Source organism: Nicotiana sylvestris, chromosome 9 (assembly GCF_000393655.2).
Source record: "Nicotiana sylvestris chromosome 9, ASM39365v2, whole genome shotgun sequence".
NCBI lineage: Eukaryota > Viridiplantae > Streptophyta > Magnoliopsida > Solanales > Solanaceae > Nicotiana > Nicotiana sylvestris.
The window spans coordinates 66,631,993-66,650,518 of NC_091065.1; the positions used below are offsets into that span (position 1 = coordinate 66,631,993).

General features: G+C 35.5%; 1 protein-coding gene across 4 annotated transcripts; it reads right to left on the reverse strand.

Annotated features, from left to right (window-relative positions):
* Nucleotides 1–9,519: 9,519 nt before the first annotated feature.
* On the reverse strand, nucleotides 9,520–15,023 carry LOC104225285 (phosphoserine phosphatase, chloroplastic). 4 transcript variants are annotated; one of them, XM_009777055.2, is made up of 9 exons: nucleotides 14,744–15,016; nucleotides 14,587–14,638; nucleotides 13,930–14,059; nucleotides 13,732–13,836; nucleotides 12,051–12,144; nucleotides 11,323–11,472; nucleotides 11,182–11,235; nucleotides 10,536–10,657; nucleotides 9,520–9,921 (listed from the first exon to the last, which is right to left on the reverse strand). In XM_009777055.2, the coding sequence occupies exons 1-9, from the start codon at nucleotides 14,804–14,806 to the stop codon at nucleotides 9,675–9,677; spliced, it is 1,017 nt and encodes a 338-aa protein (XP_009775357.2). In that variant the 5' UTR covers nucleotides 14,807–15,016; the 3' UTR covers nucleotides 9,520–9,674. The 4 variants fall into 4 exon arrangements, with proteins under 4 accessions (XP_009775357.2, XP_009775356.2, XP_009775354.2 ...); XM_009777054.2 differs by having other exon boundaries at nucleotides 13,930–14,062; XM_009777052.2 differs by having other exon boundaries at nucleotides 13,930–14,062; nucleotides 14,587–15,023.
* Nucleotides 15,024–18,526: the final 3,503 nt, after the last annotated feature.

Here is an 18,526-nt window from a genome sequence, read left to right on the forward strand (position 1 = left end):
CTACCTTGTCCCCAAATCTCTCTTACACGCCTGTTAAAGATGAGAATAATATTACACATCAAAACTTTTAAAGGTGTGTCAATATACACCACTTCGGTGTTTGACTACATCTGCTTAAAGATTGCTATTACACGCACCAATCAACATCTGACATGTGTCATAAATCGTTTAAAAAAATTGAAAAAAAACCTCTGCCCCCCACCCCCACTCCTCATCTTCCCAAAGAAAAAAATACAGGAAAAAAAACTTCACCCCGTCCTCATCTCCCCAACTCCATCATCTTCTCCACCACCACCATACTACCACCAACCCTTCGACTACAAGCACCTTCTTCCCCAACTATAGATTCAACTCTTTGCCCGATTTTTAACAAGCTTTAACAACATCCATCACAAAGCCTTATAGAAATTTCAAAATCAAGCTCAAACCCAAAGCTTCAAACTTGTTAATGGTGTTTTTTGAATTTTATCAAAATTAATCACCTAAGTAAATTTTTATTCAACAATAATCACGAATTCAAACTAATTTTCTAGGTCATGGAACACCAAAATCAACAAGACCCGATTAAATTTTTAAGCTTTTTCAACAAGGTCAATAATGGTGATTTTTACAAGACCCAATAACTCATCTTTTCTTCTTCCTTTTCTTTTTCTTCTTAGTCATGGGGGTTGAAGAGACGAAATATAAGGGGGTATACAAAATTAGGATGGAGGTTGGGGAAGAAAACAAAACGGGGGGAGGAATCGTTGGGGTGTGGGTTGTGAAAGAAGACATGAGTTATATTTTTTTTCTTTAATTTGTAAAGAAAATAGTTTAAAAAGGGAAAAATAAAATAAAAAACTTAATTTCAGATGAATTTTGTAGTTTTCACACGCCGCTTTTATGTGTAATACACGCGTGTGATACATGGCAAAAAAAGGTGTGTAATTGATACACTTTTAAAAGTTTTGGTGTGTAATACTATTCCCGTGTTTAACAGGTGTGTAAGAGGGATTTGAATACAAGGTCGATGGGTAAATTATGTATTTTACCAAAAAAAGAAAAAAGAGAACGACGCAAAACATATCTAGACTCTGGATAATTATGATTTATGATTGTGCTAATCACCCTCTTGTGCAAATATGTTCTGCAGCATCAGGACAAGAATCATACACTTCACTTTTTTGGAGAAAGTGGGACTGAAGTGGCAACAAGACATCAAGTTTTGACCATGACTTCCCTAGGTTTTGTTTAAGAAATTATTCATGTTGTGAGTGGACACACATTCAAGTGGTTGCAATACAATAGTAATTGCTAAATTATCATAGATTCTGGGTACTTTCCAAGTGATGGAAGAGAAATAGCAAAGTACGCCAAACTAACAAGTAGGGATCAGCTATATAAATTCTCACCGTCTATGTATGCTTCATTAAGCCCATGTCAATTCAAATATTATTAAAACAATAATGATAATAGTTTCACCAGAACAAAAGATTTTCTACTTTTTCTATTGGCATTTGCATGTTAAAGAAAACCTAGTACCTCCAACCAAAACAGGTCCAAGATAACTCTTCTTACAAGGGATTGGGTAGTGGAAGAAATCACCTAGGGGTTCGTCTCTGCTGGGATTTGAGCCCTGATCTCTAAGGCTTATACTGACTTTTATTGATTACTAGGTCACACCCTTGGAGGCTTTTCTGAGTTGATGATAGATCAACTCCTCCCATTAAACAACCTCCTAAAGTTTATGTCCCTCTTCTTGAAACCACCAAGGCATATACTCCATGCGCCGTAAGCTCCCACTTTCTACATCTTTAGGATTTGATGACAAGGTTTGACTACCATTTTATCTTATCATCCAATGTTCTCATCAATCAATGGCTAAAACCAAAAAAGTTCAATAAAAACAAGCACAAGTGCAACTTATTAGCAATTCCTGAATATTCTAACTGATGCCCACAATATATGGAAGTTAACAAGCATAAATATATAGTGGTATAGATTGCAAATCACGATAGTGCTTCAGTTCTCCAGCGAACCTCTGCTAGAATTCCTCAGCATCACTAGTATCTGAACCAAAGACTGAAACCTCACGGGGAAATGGATCACCATTTTATAAGAAAATCCTTTTAAAATTCTGGCTCTCTACATGCCATGTAATCCCATCTCTACTTCCCAGTTCCCAGATATCATAGTGGAAAAGAGTTTCTGCCACATACACAGGTACAACACAAAAAATGTTTTACCTTCACAAAGCAAGACATATTACTAGGTCGACATTCCACGTTATATAATTTTCACATTATATATTAAGTGCCATGTAGTGTGGCTGTAGCTACCAGAGAAGCAGGGGAAGATCCTTACAATTCAAAGGATTTACAGGCTGCGAGGGAAAAACATGGATTTGTTTATGTACACACATGTCTGATAAATGTGAATCAGTTACACTATTGAATTTGTGACCACTTTATCTAAAAGCTTAAACTTTTAGAAAATGTACATTTTTATTTACCTAGTTATACCTTCAATGCACCCCTCACGGGCAAATTGAATCTTTTTCATAGGTCAAGCATGTGAATGACGTTGAGATTTTGAACTCAGAACTTGTGCTTGCTCTCATACTGTGTTAAATTGTGCGAACATCTCGTCTAAAAAATACTAATGAGGGTGCCTAGAGCCATGTTAATGACTCAACACACTAAATTGGGAGATAGACCAAAAGCAGCTCAATAAACTAAGCTGAGAGAGAAACCCGACTTTCCTACGAGCATGAGAAAGGTTGTGCCAAGAGTTGCCTTGATATACCATGTTGAACTCTGTGTACCATCTAAAAGTTTAAGTTTTAAAGCACACTTTTATTTATTTTCTTGTATCTTCAACATAGACTTCTTTTATATATATATAATTTTCAAGGGGCAGCAAAGGGAGAAGCAAGGTACAATGCCTTAAAGAACTGAAAAAATCCCAATAGTTTCTAACGACAGGAATTAGGTTCATTTTTCATATTTGAAATAACTGATAGAGTTTCTGGTCAAATATCCATAAACGGGTGAGTTTATTTTTTTCCGAGGGCTAAATAAGTTGATCTCTCATTTGATAAAATTTCTGCCTTCTTATCAAATTTTCGAACTATTTCAAGGCAAAGAATAAAAACAGAAGAGCAAAACAACAAATTTTGAAAGAAAAAAAAAGAAGAGAAAGTGAATAAATTCGGTCAATCCCAGCATTGGGCAGGGAACTGGAAATAGAGCTAGCCGTGATTTTTCATTAATAGGTGGATTGTGATACAAGCAGCAAGAGAAATACAATTACCATATTTGCAAGCCGTCAAGATTTTACTGCATTTTCACGAAAGAAAAAAGTAAAAGGAACAAAAAGCAGCTCAAAGAAAATGAACCCACCTCTTATGAGGATTTTGAAAATGAGGAGCAGGTATTCTATCATGGGTTGAAAATTATTAGGGCAGTAGAGGGAAGGGAATATACCTGATTTGCACACATAATACCTGTTGCCAAATAATATCTCTGACATAATGTCCAGAGATAGATATGCTCTTCCAGGAACTACCACTCCAGGCCCGGCATGTCTATATTATACGGCTGCCAGGTCCTTGTTATGTGGAAGATTGTGTAACCGATGACTGCCCAGTGAGTCCATGGTTTTCGGAGGTCCTGGGTAATGGCTCAGAACCCTTTATTGGAATAATATAACACTAAGCAGTGCCAGAAACTAAGGGAACCAATGTCGAAATAGAGCCACAGAGCCTTCAACAATTTCTACTACTTTCTTATCAATGAATTAGTATTTTGGGGCTACCAACATCATTGTAGACAGAGGAAAAGAAAGTAATAATATGGCAAGTAATAAGCCAAACATACAAAAGAGGAGTTAATCTACCTTCACACATATGTAGCTCCATTCCTCGTCAGAAACTAAAAACTTTAGTATAAAAAGTGGTCTTCCCACACATGAAAGCAGGACATTCCTGGAAATGTATTTTACTGAGCAACAGGTTTCCTGCTATCCTTAATTTCATTTGTGTAACACTAAAGAGAACAGTGACCTCCAAGCAAGAGGATAGTCATAAAAGATTCTCTGTTTTCACTTCCATCAACATATTAGTCCTGAACTGCAATCTGTGCACCTCTATTCAATTTCTCACCCTTGCCATTTTAACGTTTTGCTAAATTCAAATATCTCTCTCCTTGCCAGAAACATCTCATTGTTAAATAAAATACTCATCAATATACTTGAATTCTTACATGATATCTTTATCATTCCTTCTGATCTATTTATGTATATCAAAACTCAAAACAGTAGGCAACAACTTCCTGGGTTCTCCATTCTGGTTCCAAGCTGGTCCTGGATCTCATATCAAAATCAATGTTTACATGCTTACATCTAGGTAAAATTTGAGTATTCTCCTCAGTCATTACTTTCCTACTCAGACAAGTATACAGCACATTCTAGGTAAGGTCTAAACGTTTCAAGCCTTAGATAAAGGCTGGCAGTGTTTGTAGACTGTGTGCATTACCATTGAGAGGAAACAGTTATCAATATCATACTCTGCCAGGACTGCAGGTAGAAATCATGGCCACCTCGGCCAAGATGGCATACATATTAGAGAGACACCAGCAGTCTAACATAATATTGAAGAAGGCAATGATAACTCAAGAGGAAAAAGCATGAGAACAGAGACAGCTTACACTGAGTAGATGTCAAGGGGGAGCCTAAGAAAAATTCCACTGCTCCAAGTCCTATACCAAATGAGTTTTCGTCCATGTGATGACATTTTCAAAAGAAACCAAAGGATTTAATGGTATTGGAGGGAATGGATGTGAGTAATGGATAAAAATGTATGTTTTAACCAGTGAAGACCAATGCTGCCATGTACCAATGCCATTATCACTTCTTCGCCGTAATCTGTTGGAGCTAGTTTATATATTCAGGGATTCTTAGCTAGTTTATATATGCAGGGATTCTTTCTCCCCAAATTGGAAAAGAAACCAAGGAAATAAAGATTTTCTTTGGATTTATCATGGTTTTGCTTGCCACTTGTACTAATCTGTTAGGTATCATGTGACAAAGTTCAGGCAATCATTTTTCTTCTTCTTTTAGTGTGTATTTCTTCTGCTGGTATGTGGGTGATTGAGAAAGGACAGCAATCATCCCAAACAAAGAAAGAATTGTGAGAAGAGAAACCCCTCTTCTTTCCATTATATACTTTATATAGTGAAAAAAAATGCATGTCAAAGCAGGACTTATAAACAAAGTGGCGAACAGACCTTTCTATCCATCGAGTTTCCAATTTCGGGCACACAAATCTGATTGGGTATCTTATTATGTCACAAACTTCAACAAGTATGTGAAAATGCACGGGAGAAAATATTATTGATTAATTAATGACAATGATACAATGAGCCCTATATATATAATATATATCATACTCCTAATACATATGAGATTAGGGTTATTTACTACTATTTAACTATCAAACTAACACTCCCCTCAAGCTGGTGCATATAAATCATATGTACCGAGCTTGTTACATATATAACTAATACGAGGAGCGGTGAGGGAGTTGGTGAAAATATCAGCAAGCCGATCATTCGACTTCACAAATTTTGTAACAATATCTCCCGAGATTATCTTTTCTCTAACAAAGTGACAGTCAATCTCGATGTGTTTAGTTCTCTCATGGAACACTGGATTTGACGCAATATGAATAGCAACTTGATTATCACACACAAGTCTCATCTGACTAATCTCACCAAATTTCAACTCTTTGAGCAACTGTTTGATCCAAATTAGCTCACATGTGGCCATAGTCATTGCTCGATATTCTGCTTCTACTAGACCAAGCAACCACATTCTGTTTCTTGCTATTCCAAGACACCAAATTTCCTCCTACTAAGACACAATATCCAGACGTAGAACGTTTATCAGAAGGTGATCCTACCTAATCAGCATCTGAGTATCCAACGATCTGCTCATGGCCTCGATCCTCAAATAATAAGCCTTTGCCTGGAGCTGATTTTATATACCGAAGAATGTAGACAATTGCATCCCAATGACTATCCCAGGGAGAATCCATAAACTGACTCACAACACTCAAAGGAAAGGAAATGTCAGGTCTAGTCACTGTGAGGTAATTTAATTTACCAATCAACCGCCTATATCTTGCAGGATCGCTAAGAGGCTCCCCCTGTCCTGGCAGAAGTTTAGAATTCGGATCCATCGGAGTGTCAACAGGTCTACAACCTGTCATTCTTGTCTCCTCAAGAATATCTAAGGCATACTTCCGTTGTGAGATCACAATACCTGAGCTAGACTGAGCGACCTTCAATACCCAGAAAATACTTTTATCTGCCCAGATCCTTAGTCTGAAAGTGCTGAAAGAGATGTTGCTTCAACTTACTAATACTGTCCTGATCATTGCCGGTAATAACAATATCATCAACATAAACGACCAGATAAATACAGAGATTTGAAGTAGAATGTCGATAAAATACAGAGTGATCAGCTTCACTACGAGTCATGCCAAACTCCTCAATAACTATGCTGAACTTACCAAACCAGGCTCGAGGAGACTGCTTTAGACCATAGAGGGACCGGCGCAACCGACATACAAGGCCACTAGACTCCCCCAAGCAACAAAACCAGGTGGTTGCTCCATATAAACCTCATCCTCAAGGTCACCGTGAAGAAAAATATTCTTAATGTCCAACTGATAGAGAAGCCAATGGCGAACAACAGACATGGATAGAAAAAGGCAGACTGATGCAATTTTAGCCACGGGAGAGAAAGTATCACTGTAATCGAGTCCAAATATCTGAGTATACCCTTTGGCAATAAGACGAGCCTTAAGTCGATCAACCTGGCCATCTGGACCAACTTTGACTGCATACACCTAACGACAACCAACGGTCGATTTACCCGAAGGAAGAGGAACAAGCTCCCAAGTACCACTCGTATGTAAAGCATACATCTCGTCAATCATAGCTTGTCGCCATTCGGGATGAGACAGTGCTTCACCTGTAGACTTAGGGATGGAAACAGAGGACAAAAATGACACAAATGCACAATGGGATGATGACAGACGATGGTAACTTAAGCCGACATAATGAGGATTAGGATTAAGTGTGGACCGTATTCCTTTTCGTAGTGCAATCGGTTGATTAAGAGGAGACAAGTCTGCAGTATTAGCAAGGTCAGGTGCAGGACGTGAATCAGCTGGGCCTGATGCTGGGTGCGGACGACGATGATAAGTCAGGAATGGTGGAGCAGTAGAAGGTTGAACTGGACTAGGTGGTGGCACTGTAGCTATAGTTGGTGGAACTGGACTAGGTGGTGGCACTGGACTCGATGGTGGCACTATGGAGGAAGATGAATGGGAGATAGGGACTGAATCTCCAAAAGAAGGAACTAGTAGCACCTCAGAAACATCTAAGTGATTAACTGGACCTGTGAAGTATGATTGGGTTTCAAAGAAGGTAACATCAGCAGATATAAGAAATCGCTGAAGGTCAGGAGAATAACATCGATATCCCTTTTGCGTTCTCGAGTAACCCAGAAATATGCACTTAAGAGCACGAGGAGCTAACTTATCTTTTCCTGGAGTAAGGTCATGAACAAAGCACGTACTCCCAAAGACACAGGGTGGAAGAGAGAACAAAGGTAAGTGGGGAAACAAGACAGAGAATGGAACTTGATTTTGGATAGCTGAAGATGGCATACGATTAATAAGATAACAAGATGTAACAATTGCATCCCCCCAAAAACGCAGCGGAACATGAGATTGTATGAGTAGGGTACGAGCAGTTTCAATAAGATGTCTATTCTTTCTTTCAGCTACCCCATTTTGTTGGGATGTGTACAGACAAGATGTTTGATGAATAATCCCATGGGAGTTCATAAACTGCTGAAATAGAGAAGACAAACACTCTAGGGCATTATCACTACGAAATGTGCGGATAAGAACCCCAAATTGATTTTGAATTTCAGCGTGGAAGATCTGGAAAATAGAAAACAACTCAAATCGATTTTTCATCAAAAATATCCAAGTGCACCTGGAATAATCATCAATGAAACTGACAAAGTAGCGGAATACCAAGGTAGAACTGACCCGACTAGGACCCCAAACATCTGAATGGACTAAAGTAAAAGGTGACTCTGCTCGATTATCAAGACGCCACGGGAAATGGGAGCGGGTATGCTTACCGAGCTGACATGACTCACACTCTAGAGTGGACAAGTGAGATAAGCCAGGTACCATTTTCTGAAGTTTTGACAAACTAGAATGTCCTAACCGTTTATGTAATAAATCTGGTGGATCAGTAACGGGACAAGTTATTAGAGGAAGACAAGATGCGAGTCCATGTAATTTTGCAAGGATAAGGTAATAAAGTCTATCTGATTCACGTCCGGTACCAATGATCCACCATGTACTGCGTTCCTGTATAAAAACAAGGTCATCAAGAAATAAAACAGCAGATTTAAGTTATTTGGCTAAGCGACTAACGGCTATGAAATTAAAAGGACTACCAGGAACATAAAGAATTGAGTATAAAGGTAAGGAAGGAAGTGAACTTGCTTGACCTATTGCAGCTGCCATGGCTTGAGACCCATTGGCCATTGTGATTGTTGGAAGAGATTGGGAATATGAAATACTAGTGAAAAGAGATTTGTTACCAGAAATATGATCAGATGCACCTGAATCAATGACCCAAGACTCAGAAGTTAAAAATTGGAGACACAAGTCATGCTACTATTTGTTGGAACAACGGAGGCTAATCCTGAAGATGTCTGTTTACGTGCTTTGTACTGAAGGAACTCAATATAATCCGGTAAAGAAACCATCTGGATTGGATTCAATGCATTGGATCCAACGGATTGTGAGTTAAAGGCTTCTGATACGAATGTCATTATATATTGTGCCGAAAAAAAGCAGAATTTTTCAAAGAATTACTGTTCTCGCCGGAAAACTTATTGTTCACGCCGGAAAAACCTCAAAGTGCTCGGAATAAAAAGAAAAAGGTATTAGGCTCGGAATTGCTTTGCGACCAGGCTGTCCTGAAGAAGCTCGGCCAAAAAATGGCCAGAAGAAGCCTCACGCGCCGGCGCATGACGACGGAGACTCGCCGGAAAATATTTTCCGGCGGCGCGTGAGGGCGCGTGGGCGGTGGTCTGCCGGAGAAGTTTTTATGGGTTGGTCACCGGAAGCTGATCTACCTCGTGGTGGTGTTGGTTTTTGCACAACACCGATGGAAAATGGTTTTTTTTCGAGAAAACAACCCTAAAAGGTCGCCGGAATTGAAGCACGGCGACTGTTTTGGGTGGGTTTTCTTTCCCGGATGCTTTCTCACTGCCGCTCTGACACCATGTGAGAATGCACGGGAGAAAATATTATTAATTAATTAATGACAATGATACAATAGCCCTATATATATATATATATAATACATGTCCTACTCCTACAACATATGGGATTAGGATTATTTACTACTATTTAACTATCAAACTAACAAATTACACCTCAAATTCTGCCAAAAGCTCCAGTGATTTATAGAAAAGGAAAATGCGGTATCAATCATAGATATACATTCAAGTGGTAGCATTACAGTGTATACCGTATCATTGCTTATTTCAAGTGATGAAGTTGTAGTAACCTGGACGACTAAGAGGGCATCTGTTGATTAAAACCTCTGAATAAAATCATAAATGTGGGCATTTATTTCATCAGGCTTTTCTTGGTTGATGAAGTGAGCTACTTCCTCCATTACAACACCCTCCTGCCAATTAGGCACTTCTTTCTTGAAACCACCATTGTGTATATACTCCTTGGTTCCTGGAACATTATACGTCGCGTCCAGATCACCCACCACAAACTTAGTAGGAACTTGAATTTTGCATCCCCTAAATGGTGCTGTAAGCTCCCAGTTTCTGCATTTAAAGAATAGACTTAAAAAATTTGGACGTATTTCAGCAAAATTATGCTGAAACTTTCCGTATTTCAGCAAAATAGACTATTTTTCAATTAACCATCCGAAAACTGACTAGCCCGTGCTATTTTTCACGATTTTTTCGCGAGAAGCAGACCCAATTCCATAGCGCAGTTGTGTGTTTTTGTACGGGCCTAACGGGTTTGGCCCAGAAAGTTCTCTACATCTGCTTATATACGTTCCAGAATATCTACTTGGAGCAGAAATATCGGAACGGATAGAATTTTCGAGAAAATACTAAACTCTCCTCTACGACAGTTGTTATATTAAAGATAGCTTCTTCTCTAGTGAACACCATTCATCTGGCTGGTGACAATGCAATAAGTTCTCTAGAAATGCAGTAACAAGACGACGGTTTAGCTCCCAATCATAATGAAGTCAGTTTCCAAGATTTCAATTTTTTTTCACAATACCTCATAGCAAAATTTAAGAGCAAAATAAATGACATCAAGAACAGAACTACAAAGCTGCATAAAGCCCCAAGGAAGAAATATTTAATGGAAGAGTGAAGACGCGAAATATTGATGGAAGAGTGAAGATTTGATAGCACATTACTCCAATGAGTTAATCAAGTCCTTAAAATTAAACACCAGCCAATCAGCTTTAGCTGCAACTGATTCTCTTAGTTGAACTCCTCCATAGCAAATAAACAAGTCCGCACCACCTGGCATACGAGCCTGCAACAAAAATTGCAGAAATGCAAAGCTGTCAACAGATATATCATTCAGAATCCTCAAATAATTCACAAAATAGCAGACAAGTTTGATGGTGTTGCTTTCAACATTTTCAAAAACAAAGTTTGCCCAAATAATTTGAGTTTTTGCAAACTCTGTTTGTTTAAGTTGTTCTGCAATAGATAAATAACAACAATTTTTCCAGAAGATCTAAATCTCAGTTTTTAAAATCTTTTAACAATTCAAAAACTACTTTCCAGAGTTTCTGAGTTCTTGAAAGTATTGAAATACTGAGTTTGGAAATCTTTTAAAAAAAACCACTAACTCTTTTTTTTTCTTTTTTTTGGCGAAAAGAACTCAAACAAATGAAGTTTGCAGGAAAAACTCAAAAATTGAGTTTGCAGAGTTTGTTTTCGTAAATTTTCAAACAAAAGCTAGATATATCACTCAATCCATCACCCCATTTTTTACCCTTTGGGTGATTGGAGTTGGTGGTCAAACAGGAGATGCGCGTATTGATTACTTACCTCAAGATCAGTGGCACCATCACCAATCATCACTACTGATTTGTATCCATGAGCCTGAAAGATTACTTAGCTTCATGAGCAATCTTTAAAAAAAGTTGTCTTAAAATAAGCAACTACATCACCAGTTGTTCCAGCACCAACCTTTTTTATTTGTTGAACGGCAGTAGGTTTTCCACCACTCCTTGAAGTTGGCTCATTTTTATCAAACCCGGCAGATTCTCCATTACTCCCAAAGAGCATTTGATTGGCAAAAATATTTTCAAGTGGTATACCAAGGATTGATGCGACAGGCTTCAGGAAATAGCTACGGTTAGAAAAAATAGAGACACATCTGATATGGAGATAGAATGACAACTGATCAAACTACAGTCATCAGAACACATTTTTCACTCAAATAACTGCACCAAATAATTGGGTAACTAGCAGAATTTTTTGAAAGTCTAATTGGACACTATGGTAAACAGAACCAAGTGATGACCCAAATCTTTCATCATATTAAAGGTAGCAAACCAGAAAATTCTTGTTTTCAGGTTTGCCCTGACACCCCTTGTTCCAACTACTGGAAAAGTTTATTAGCGTAACCTATTCATAGTTCATACGTATGATAACATTTATACAAGAAGATGACCAGCCAATTTTAAATGTTCCCAGTAAAGCACTTCGCAAAATAAAACTTGGAAATCAGTAACAGCAGCGAAGAATAGAATAATATCCAGAATGATGTTCCAAACTCACGAGGAAAGTTTGGAACTTCCTAATATTATAAGAAGTGCAAAAACACAACAGCATATCTTTTAATATGTTTATATCAGGTGCAAGATGAACAAATAAAACTAACCATAAACTAAACATTTCAACAAGGGAAGTACATTGATCATTTGACGAAACCCGCCTGAGACCAGATAAACATCTTTCTTTTTATCCTTCAGTTTCTTGACCAATAGATCAATGCCAGGAGAAAGTCTGCACCAATCACAACCAGAAAAGATTCAGTGGCCTAAGCTTTATAAAGTAATCAATCAACTAGCTTCAAAGGGACACCAGACAATAGTTGATTTATTTAGAATTTTTAAGGCATCGATATATTAGGCAAGATTATCTTTGAAAAGATTTCAACAACCCCAGCTGATTAAAAAAACAACCAACTAGCTTCAAAGAGACACCATTAAAACTGAATTGTTTGGCAATTTTTTGGGGTTGAACTAGCCAGATTATCTTATACCATTTTGCTTAATACACAAAGAAATTGTTTTTCACTTGCAAAATTAATAAATTGTACGGGATTTCCTTTAGAATTGCTATTGATGAATTTATAGCTATGCCAAGTAGGGAGACACAGTTTGCTGAGTGCACAGATACAAATGGTCCAATGGGAGCAAGAATTTCCAGGAACATTTGGAACACTGTGCCTGTCAATCCTCCAGAGCAAGGTAGCAATATTCCTTGTCGGGAAGGTTGACCCCCCTCTAATTTTTTTGTTTTCTTTATTTGAATTGCGTTTTCACTGGGGACTTAGATATACTGAAAGTCAATTACACAAAGCTGTATATCATTGTTATTCACAAACTAACAGATGGCTGAAGGAATACAGGTATGAAATTTGGAGGAACCAATTAACTGTAACCATGGCAAAACTTTTATATAACAAAGGCTGAGCCCAGACCCAAGCTTATGTTATGGTCTATCTCTATCACAGGCTTACAGTAAAAGCTGGTTATAACACTTTTCAACAATTTTATAATTGATGAAAACTTAAGTGGCTCTTCTAGTCAAGCCATCTCTTTTCCTTTGTAATGCCATACTGAAGAAAGAGCTGCCAGGGGCCACGACCTCTCTTAAAATTTGCTAATCCTTGAAAGATCCTGAAGGGTGGTTGAGTAGTTAATACTACTATCACTGTTGTCTGAACTGTAAGACTTAACTCTTAGGATAATTAATAAAGAGGGCTACAGCGCCCGGAGGTTAGGAAAGAACAGCTAGCTCCTGGTTTGTACTGGAGCTATTCCTTCTCCTTCTGTAATTCTGCATCTTCTTGATGCATTAACTAATGCAATTTGAGTACTTCATGAAAAAAAAATAGCATTTTAAATTATGCCTAACTACTTCCTAATGTATTGATTGCTTTGGAGAATCTATTAACTGATAGTTTTTGTGTTAATTACAATATTTCTGTAATTAGTCAAGTTGCAGGAATAATGAATCCAGACAGCTATAGCATCTGAAGTCTGAACATCAACACAAGAAAGGTTTTAAGAACTCACTGGAACAAAATTGACAACCACGACCATATAGCATGCTCAGTCAAAAAAAAATCCAAATAACTAAATGGGCAGTTATGACCGAGGCCCCTAATTAAAAGGAATAGCAGATAGTAATACTCTGTACCTATAAAGCAAATCCACTCCTTACATGTAACTGTTCAATTTTTCTATAAAAGGTGAAAATTTGAAGACTCAATATGTCATTGTCTTTCCTTTTAGTAAACTCGTAATAATAGTTCGTAGAAATTGAAACCTTATGTACCATAGGTGATAAAAGGCACATCATTACCTTGGAGGTCTCTTAAGAAAATCCTGGAGTTGGGACAATGAAGGGTTGATAAGAGACAGACGAGCTGCCAATGCATCTTCGAAAGGAACAGAGCCATTCATTGCCCTGTCAAAGTCAAGACAAATGCGACATGAAATCCTATAGCATTTAATATTCGATTATAACCATTATCTGCTACATTTTAAAAAGGCAGCTAACCTAGCAGTCCATTCTGCTACAGCCTTTCCAGCTCCACAAAACTCTGCAAATTCATCTATGCCCTCGTCTATGCACACAGTGCTATCCACATCAAAGCATACAGCACTCGCATTTTGCCAAACATCAAGAACTTCTAACATAATTCAGAAAACCATCAGTTTGCTACATAGTCATAATCAATTACCTACATAATAAAACTCAATCCGTATATCATTTTACTGATCATCAATCAATCAACTTCGTCTCGATTCCGAACTAGTTGAAGTCAGCTACATGAATTCTCTATATTTCTTTTTGATAACCTGAATTCTCTATATTTCTATTCAGGCCAGTTTCATTTACAAGCGTGATTAGCAAAATTATAGGAAATGGCTCCATAACAAAGACGACAAACTTTATAGTTTTGAAGACAGGATTCAGCCTTTTCACTTACACACACACACACATGCACAGATACAGGCCAAATTCATTTTACATGCATACAACAACACCCCAGTAAAATCCCACATGTGGGTTCTGGGGATCATTTTACATGCATGAATAGAGAAATTTAGAAACAAGCAATCCATAACTAAACAAGATTCAGACTTTTCACTTACAGACACACAACACAATACATATTAGCCCCACCAAGAATGATATCAGATCCATCTTTACCTTTAGATGGTAATGTATTGTCAAAAGGGGTAACAGCAGAGGCTTCAACGGGCTGAACTGAAGCAACAAATGAATTAAACAACTTGGAATTTCTCACCATTCCAATTGGCTGAACAGAAACTCTAGTAATTTTTGAAGAAAATGTAGGAAGTGGTACCGAGCTTTGCTCTCTAGAGACAGCACGAACAGATTGCGCTTGAAAACTCATCAGTCCCTCCATTAAAGCCTTAATAATCTTGAATTTCACAAACCTCGGATATGGTTTCGTTAAAAATTACTAAATTTTTATGTGTAATTTAAGGATGTCTTGCTCGAATCCTATTTGAAGCTTGAGAGCTGACCGAGAACCGGCAGGTGAAGTGGGTGCGCACTCGAGGGAATACAGTGTAGTGCTTCGCACCTTTAGGGTTGTGGACCTGATCGGCCTTTCAAAAAAGAAAAGCTTCATGACTAAACAATATTAAATACTTAATACGGAAAAGGTAAGGGTGTCTAACTGCCGGGCTGCGCCGGGCTTGGTAGGCAAAATTTGGAACCATACGGGTTGGGTTCTGGCCAGTTAAGGGTTGGGGCTTATCGAATTTAACGGATTCGGATTTATTCGGGCAAAAAATGAACCGTAAGGGTTACGGGTACAAGGGGTCGGGCCGGGTTCGCGTAATTTTTAATTTTTTTTAATTTTGTTTTTGTATAACTATTGTAAGTTATATTAATCTATATCTATACTATATGAAAAGCACGAAGACTCTTAACGAAATGTCATTTGTCTTTTCTGTCCTTTAAAAATAGTTAAATTACTATCTTGTCCAATGTGAACCCTATTTTTAAATGGCAGAAAAGGCAAACGATATTTCGCTAAGGGCTTCGTACTTTTAATATAGTATAAATTTAACTATTTTTTTAATATTTGGGTAATCAAATAATTTTTTTCTTATTAAATTTTTTCTTAGTTGATCTACGCAGAACTCCTAATTATTAGGAATTAGAGATTGAGTAAGATTTTACCTCGCAATTTTCTATAAATTAGGCCAAGTAATAACATCTTACTTTTAAGTTTCTTTCACGTATAAGTTATGGGTAAATAAAAATTTTGATTCTCATAATATTCACGAATTCTCAAAAAATATGATTTTTAGGTGGTTCATATAAAAGAAAAGAGGCCAACAGGCCAACGAAAACTAACAAAACATTTTTTTTTTTTGAGCAAACAAGAATATCTATATCTATGTATCTATCTATACTATATTAAAAGCACGAAGGCCCTTAGTGAAATGTCGATCGTCTTTTTTACCCTCTAAAGATAAAGTTCATACTAGACAAAATAGTCATTTAATTATTTCCCTAATATTTTGGACTTTGAAGTCAATTAAAAATTTGTTTATCAAATATTTCCTTATTTTAAATATATACAAAATCCTAAATATGAGGACTCTTCTCAAATCCGTCTAGGTTTCCAAGTTTGTTTTTTAACGATGCTAGGAACCGTAGGCAATTTTTTTTCCAAGGCTTTGCCCTTTCTATTTTGATAGAAATAATTTAATTATTCTTGGTCTCAAACTTAGATAGTTAATTATAATAAAATTCTATATATTTCCAAATTCCCATCACGCATATTTATTTTTCAAATCTTTAATCTTTTTGTTTTGTTATAAATAATTTAAATTTTGCTTGAGCTTGAATAGTTAAATATAATAAAATTAAATCTTTGGTCAAATCCAAATTATACATAATTTTTACATCTTTTTAGTCTATTTCCATTAGAGTTATCGGCTAATTTGGTAACCAAAAGCGAAAAACAGGCAAAATAATTTTTTTTAACAAATTGTTATTTTGAATTTTGGTTTCTTTCTTCGTTTATTGAAATGGTACGTTAACTTTTTGATAGATTTAACTAGAACCGTCCCAAAATATTGGGGCAACTGTACATCTCATCATTAGAGCAATAAAATCTATATTTATCTATCTATACTATATTAAAAGCATAAAGGCACTTAGCGAAATGTTATTCCCTTATTTTACCCTTAAATTTTTTTTTATATTAGACAAAATAGTTATTTAATTATTTCCTAATTAAAGAATTTTAAGATCACCTAAAATTTTATTATTATATTTTTCGGTAATTAAACTAGGTAGGAATGGACTTTAAAATCGAATAACACTTTTACCTTATATAGATTTCTTATTTAAAGACCATTAATATTAAAGTTGTATTGAACTATTCCTATGAGATTCTTTACTATACAAAACGTGAGTTAGCAATTACAAATTCTCAAATAAAGATTCAAAACATATGATTTTTCTTACTATTTGAAAATCGAATTCTTATTGGAAAAAAATATAATTATTGTCAAATATTTAAAAATTAGAATAATCTAATATTTAGAATTTAAATTATAGAAACTAAGTTATTTCTTTTAATGTTTAGAACAAATAATTAATTATTGAATTAACTAATTAGCAAATCCAATTCAATTTATTTTACAAATTTATCGTATAAGAAAATTTATTTGTTAAATTGACAAAACGCTTAATTTATTTTTTAAGAAGAGTATCGATGGTGAAAGAAATGATAAATATAGCAAAATCAATTATAGTATAAAATTAAGATTCAAATAGGTAAAAGTATAAATTAGCAATAAGATAAAATTGTAGAAGACAACCAGTTATAAATGAGTTGTTATTTGTTTCTTTCTTGCATTCAGTCCAACAAATGAAAACGTCTCGCTAAATATTTATACTAAGTTTTTTCTTGTAAAATATTAGTTCAATATTAGTCATTCTTTAAACGTTAAAATTGTCACTATCAAACTTTTAGAAGATATAACACCAACTTTTTTAAATTTATTTTTAATTTGTATTATTTGTCAAATCTTTAAAGAATTGTGATAAAAAATATTTTTATATTTTATTTTCAGTATTAAGTCACATAAAAACAACAATTTTTATTTCGACATAAATTCGGATAAATCACAATAACGCTCTAAATAAAATTTCTTCATTTGTTAAGCTAACTAATGGGAATAATATTTATTATTTAAAAAAAAAATTCTTAAGTTTTATTTTATAAAATAAATTATCTAATAATATGTATGTAATTTTTAAAATTTATATATTCATTGATATAAGTACACGCGCAAAGCGCATACTCGAATACTAGTATTATATTAAAAGCACGAAGGCCCTTAGCGAAATGTCGTCCGCCCTTTTTACCCTTTTTAAAATAGAGTTCACATTAGACAAAATAGTCATTTGATTACTTCCCTAATATTTAAAAATAGTCATTTAATCAATTCCCTATTATTTAGGAATAGTTATTTAATTACTATTCCTATAATACTTATAATTGACACACATACTAGGAAACATTTTCGTTCTCTACATAATAGGAAGTTTTCGTCCAACTCTTTATTTAGGAGTATTATTAAATTTTTCTTTCTAATTTAGGAGGATCTTTTTTAGTTAATAAAAATTTGTCCAATTTACACACAATAGGAAGGTTTCAGTTTTTCTTTAGTTAATAAAATTTTAACTAATTCACATACTAGGAAACTTTTGATACTTTCAACTATATTTAAATTTAGGAGTATTAAAATTTCACACTTGAAAAGTTCTTAAATTTTGACTAATTCATGCACACACTAGGAAAGTTTTGATATAAATTTTTGACACTGAATTTTTTATAACTATATTAGATGAAAACGAGCTCTTTGAAAACTTATAAGAGTCTTTTTTTTAATAAAATTTTCACCCAATTTTATATACGCCTGTAATTCTATAAAAAGAAGTTATAATTTCACCTTTTTATCATCGTAATTTTGCCTTGTTGGAGCAACAATTACAAAATTAAAGGTTTTAGGTTTTCTTTCTTTGAGCAATTTTTTTACTAGCAGTTGAATTTTGCATTCATGTATTTGTATTAGTAGTTGAATTTTGCATGCAC